Below are 5,839 nucleotides of genomic sequence, written 5' to 3'. Positions count from 1 at the left end.
TGGTGTTGTAAGACAGACCTTTATTTCCACTATTGTCATTGGAAACATTAAATAGAACTTTTCATCGGATGAAAGAATCGACAGATAACAGGGACAACTTTTGCAGGGCTTTTTTTTATCTGAATGTGACGCGTACAAACCAAGTGCTTCCCCCCCCACTTCTCTTTTTTTACACAATGTATTGACAAAACAATCGTTTACGAGTGCTCCTCAGCCAGTTTCTCGGCCTTCTGCACAACCTCCTCAATTGGCCCCACCATGTAGAACGCCTGCTCGGGCAGAGCATCGTACTCTCCTGCAAAACACACGACAGAGAACAGTCACATTTAGACATCTCAAAATACTCATGTTCTTTCAGATACCTCAATCTTATGTATAACATTGAGATTTTGATGCCTCTATTGTATTGCATTACATACCAATCACCATTAAATCTATCAAATACACTGATCCCATTTAAATGGAGACAGGAATGGGTCCATACAATGCCACTGCAGTCTATGGATGGACTATAGGCCCCTTGAGGGGCACCAGTTGAGTAGCATTTGATGAATGGTGTGCGTGTGCGTCTTAGCATACCTCCAAGGATTGACTTGAAGCCATTGATGGTTTCCTTCAGGGGAACCAGTTTGCCCATATGGCCAGTGAAGACCTCGGCCACCTGGAAGGGCTGGGACAGGAAACGCTGGATCTTGCGGGCGCGGGCCACAGTCAGCTTGTCCTCCTCAGACAACTCATCCATACCCAGGATAGCAATGATGTCCTGAAGGGACTTGTAGTCCTGGACAGATTGGGCAAAAAAACAAAAATGTTACCATTTCTCCCTCTTCCCTGAATGCACCCTTTGTATTAGGAATACATTACAAATAAGTGAGCAGGGTTCTGACATTTTGCTGAAGGGAGTCATTCTAAGCAATAGAAAACCTAAAACCGTCCAGTAAACTAATAACAGCATGCATGTGAGTGTCATTAAAATGCAGAATCCTCAGCAACAAATCCGTGTATATACCTGGAGGATCTTCTGCACGCCACGGGCGATCTCGTAGTGCTCAGCTCCGACGATGTTGGGGTCCATGATACGGGACGTTGAGTCCAGGGGATCCACTGCGGGGTAGATACCCAGCTCAGCAATGGCACGCGACAACACAGTTGTGGCGTCCAAGTGAGCGAAGGTGGTGGCAGGGGCGGGATCTGTCAAGTCGTCAGCAGGCACATAGATAGCCTGAAGGAGAAGAGAGATGTAGGGTTAGACCACAGACTCCAACACGAGGATTTTGAGCACTTCAGAAATAGTCCACCGAAATGTAGAGGGGCACTCGTCCAGTCTGTACCTGCACAGATGTGATGGATCCTTTCTTGGTGGTGGTAATGCGCTCCTGCATGGTACCCATGTCAGTGGCCAGAGTGGGCTGGTAACCCACAGCAGAGGGGATACGACCCAGCAAGGCAGACACCTGTGGAATCATTCAGACAGTCAATCTACCATACCAGGAAAATGCTGATTGTCTATGATATTATATACAGATTTTACTAACCGAGCTATAAATGAACATCTACTAGCCAAAGGGGCTAGTAATGAGATGTTAAATCTTACTAGTCACACATACAAGCCACTTTTAGTGGTAGTGAATGTAAGTTTTGTTTTCTACCAGTCAAACTGAATTTTCACCAGTATTTGACCGTTGGTGTTTAGCAGAGCCCTGCTAACAAATACAAACTTCAAACTGGTGGGTGTGCAAGCCTGTTCAAATTATCACTTAAAAAAAATAAAAGCTTCCAAATGAAGCCCCTCAGAGCTAAGGTGTGTGTACATCTGAGCCAGTGAGAGAGATAGCGATAGCGTGTGTGTGTGTACCTCTGAGCCAGCCTGTGTGAATCGGAAGATGTTGTCGATGAAGAGCAGCACGTCCTGTCCCTCCTGGTCACGGAAATACTCGGCAACGGTCAGTCCAGTCAGGGCCACACGGGCACGGGCGCCTGGGGGCTCGTTCATCTGACCGTACACCAGCGCCACCTAGCAGCCAGGAGTGGGAAGAGGACAATTTGTTAGTCACAGGACGACACAAATGGCAACTAACAGTACACACGACTAGGGCTTAGGATTGATTTTACACATTGTCTTGGCAACACAGAATAATCCAAATATGTTCAAAACAAAATCCTGATTAGGTTTTTCTTTCAAAAACGTATGACTATTTATCACAAACACAATCAACCTGAAAAAAGCAGGCCGATTCGCCCTGTCCCATGGAGGTACATCAACATGCCTTGAGGCACAAACCCAAAATAAATCTGCCAGGTGAGGGCAAACCCACCTTGGAGGTTGTGTCCTTCAGGTTGATGACACCGGACTCAATCATCTCGTGGTACAGATCGTTACCCTCACGGGTCCTCTCTCCCACACCAGCGAACACCGAGTAACCACCATGAGCCTTGGCCACGTTGTTAATCAGCTCCATGATCAACACAGTCTTGCCCACTCCAGCACCACCGAACAGACCTAACAGGACAGATGCACGAAACAGTGATTTTCAATCCATGGGCTAAAGCGATGTGAGCACAAAAAGAATAAGGTAAATACAAAGCATATGGCCCAGATGAAAGCCAACTTCTCCACCCTCCACTTTACTTTAAAACATGCGCAACTGCAACAGTCAGCTTTCAAAAGGCATTGTGGATCCATACTGATCTTGCCATCATTGGTCAGACAGCATTTGAAACAGCAATCAGATACACACGTGGTTTAGGGGAGCGTTTAGGAGCATGGGTATAGGTGTGTACATACCGATTTTGCCTCCCTTGGCGTAGGGAGCCAGCAGATCTACCACCTTGATGCCCGTCACCAGGATCTCCTGCTCCACACTCATGTCTGTGAACTCAGGGGCCTCTGCGTGAATGGGGGCAGTGCTGCAAGGGAGAACAAGTCACACAGATCAGACCCAAGTGTGTGCAGTTCATTGAGCACAATTTGAATTTGCAGGGTTACAGGGGAGGACAATAAAATACAGATAATTCGGTGTGACAGTACATAACTGCAAGATGTTTAGTATAAAATGCTGTCATCAAGTCAGTGTCATCAGGTTACAATGGATTAAGTGTTACTGAATTCATTCATTCCACTGTGGTAAATGCTGCAACCAATGACCTACAAAACCACTGTCAGCGACACCCCCTTTCACTCTGATACAGCAGCCACATCACATAGGAGATCCAGTGTCGTTCATGCAGACATTATGGCTGCTAATAATTGTGGCTGCTCATTGATAAAACCATCATCAGTTTCTGCTTAATTTGCTTGGCTGTTCAGACCAGTATTTGTGTGGACTAATAATGAATTACTGCTCAGGAAACTATCAAACAGCATGCATTTGTTATATTTCAAGTAGTATGGTGATTAAGGGCCCCTCCTGTCTAAAGGCCATAACATTATTGCTTCGTTGCAATATCAGAACATCCCGCATCATTTTCTTCACATTGTAACATACTGTTTGGTGGAGATGGGGCCCCTCTCGTCGATGGGCTCCCCAATGACGTTCATGATGCGGCCGAGCGTCTCGGGACCCACAGGGATCCTGATTGGGGCCCCTGTGTCCAGAACCTTCTGTCCGCGCACCAGACCCTCCGTACCATCCATGGCAATGGTGCGCACTGTGTTCTCACCTGCAGGGAACCAGGAACATTCCGTTAGAATTAGTCTGAAGTGTATGCTTAATGTGGTACTATCACATGCACAACTCGTGTGTGTCCCCCCCGCCCCCCCCCCCCATCAGATTGATAAAGCTGAAGCTCAATGTTTGAGCTGTTCAACTTTTAACAGCATAACTAATAAAACTCAGAGTAAGTTTACAAGTGTGGATCCCAACCTACAGAGGTAAAGGAACATTATTACATGACAAGCAGCAGTTAACATCTTGTGGTTTAATTTCCAGAAGGGCATCTATGAATTGTCCCGGCTACCCTCCACTGGCTACAACTGCACTGAGCAGGTGTGGGCCCTGTGGGTGCAAGAGCTAGTCATAATTATAATCCCTCTAATATCTGTTACATGACGGAACTGACACTTCAGTTCAGTGTCATTATGTGGACCAGTCATACCCCTGCTGACTGTGTCCACTCCCTCTTCTGACCTATCCATTCTGGTGGATGCTTTCCTTAACTAGGATAAGAGTTCATAATCCAAACAAATAGTTTCCAGCTCTTCACAGAAAAACAAATCGCTGTTTAAGAGACGAGTGACTTACCCAGATGCTGAGCAACCTCCAGCACTAGCCTGGTGTCGCGGTCGGTCACCTCCAGGGCGTTCAGGATGGGAGGCAGGCCCTCGTCGAACTGGACGTCCACCACGGCACCGATGACCGCCACGATGCGGCCGTTAGCGATGGCAGCAGCGGCAGCTGGGGCGGCATAGTCCCGGCCTGTGAAGGGAGGTGGGAGGGAGAGGTTGGCGTTAAGACTGTAGAAGATTGCCACTGTTCAAGTAAATTCCCAGATCTGGATAATCTGGCAAATCTCGTTGAGGTTAGGCTGCGCTGCAGCCAAGCGCTGACCATCAGTTTAACTTTGGTACCTGACGCGAAATGTTGTCTACGCACAAGTTCTCATTCTCGTCCACTAATTGACAAGGGCACTGTGTAGTGTAGTTACATTTTGTGACCTTGGCCTGCAGTAATCCGTCATTTTATTCCACAAGTCGTCGTGTTTTGCTGTGTAACCTTTGTTAGTCGGTCCTCCAACCACACATTTCACCTAGGACATCAAGGTTGTCTTGCTAGCATTCTAGCTGAGCGTCACTCCTCCTTGTGTAAAGTCGGCCAGCTAACTGCTGCGTTGTTGGGCTATGGCTAACGGCAGCAAGTACAACTTGTTCTGCCAACGAAACAACAAATTGCAATTCTTTAAAGTACCCAATCAATAGCGATTCCAAACGAAACATCCAGAGCTTCGTTACCCTCAATGGCTTACAATGGTTCATTATCGTCGAATATGACAGATTTCATACTAACTCAACCATTGAGCCTGCAATTGTTGCTAACAGTCAAGCTAACACAACTAGCTTCCTCATGACACGCAAAGGTCATTCGCGTTACCACAGGAATCTCTATTCATAACTGCAATGACAATACATATTCCAATGCACGTCTATACCACACCAGCAACTGTGCAGGAAAACATTATTTTCTGTCAGCTGGTGGCAAGTATTTATATTAATCTCTGCGGCCTGTCCTTACTCATGCAGCCTGCACGCCGTCTGCCATTTCCCTCAGACCCACCGTGACACGACAGTTGTCTATGAGGGGCACACAATGTATTTCTACGTTTGCATTTTGACACACAATGTATAAAGGAGGACTTACAAGAATAAAGAGCTGTTCGTGATCCATTGAGAGCCTTCAGGGTATTTACCCCGGGCTTCAGAGCCTGCAAAGCCCCGGTGCAGCAGCGTCCCACAGCTCCCAACATTGTCAAAATGGCTGAAGGTGGAATGGGACAGCACGAGAAGCCTTTATATGGAGGAGCCGGGAAAGTCGACTGAGCATGCGCTGAGAATATGGCGGCTTGACAGTGACAGCACTGCGCGTGCGGTGATCACTGAAGGGCAGTATGACAGAATGATCTCAGATCAGATGGACCAAGAAGTGTGCAGTGTTTTGCCAATGACACTCTGTCTTCCTTTTGTATAACATCTGGTTCCATTCATTCATTCATTCTATTCTTCCATTATGTCTTTTAACAAGTTATTTTAGTGTCATTGCAGAAACAATGTTGATACCAGGCTACCTATGGACACTCATGGTGTTCTTGTGATTATCTTGTTGACATTGGTGGTCTTGTGTTATGG

The 5,839-nt window shown here is 46.7% G+C and overlaps 1 protein-coding gene across 1 annotated transcript; it reads right to left on the bottom strand.

The window, feature by feature from the left end:
- atp5f1b (ATP synthase F1 subunit beta) lies at positions 1 to 5,490 on the bottom strand. Its single transcript, XM_063211503.1, has 10 exons — positions 5,355 to 5,490; positions 4,242 to 4,415; positions 3,486 to 3,660; positions 2,786 to 2,907; positions 2,316 to 2,500; positions 1,856 to 2,014; positions 1,332 to 1,454; positions 1,010 to 1,222; positions 580 to 781; positions 1 to 295 (listed from the first exon to the last, which is right to left on the bottom strand). Exons 1-10 carry the CDS (start codon positions 5,458 to 5,460, stop codon positions 198 to 200), a joined length of 1,557 nt encoding a protein of 518 aa, XP_063067573.1. The 5' UTR covers positions 5,461 to 5,490; the 3' UTR covers positions 1 to 197.
- Between the last annotated feature and the right edge of the window lie 349 nt (positions 5,491 to 5,839).

This window comes from Engraulis encrasicolus, chromosome 12, assembly GCF_034702125.1.
Source record: "Engraulis encrasicolus isolate BLACKSEA-1 chromosome 12, IST_EnEncr_1.0, whole genome shotgun sequence".
Lineage (NCBI taxonomy): Eukaryota > Metazoa > Chordata > Actinopteri > Clupeiformes > Engraulidae > Engraulis > Engraulis encrasicolus.
Note: the sequence above shows the minus strand (reverse complement) of the source record. Positions and strands in the feature narration are given on the sequence as shown.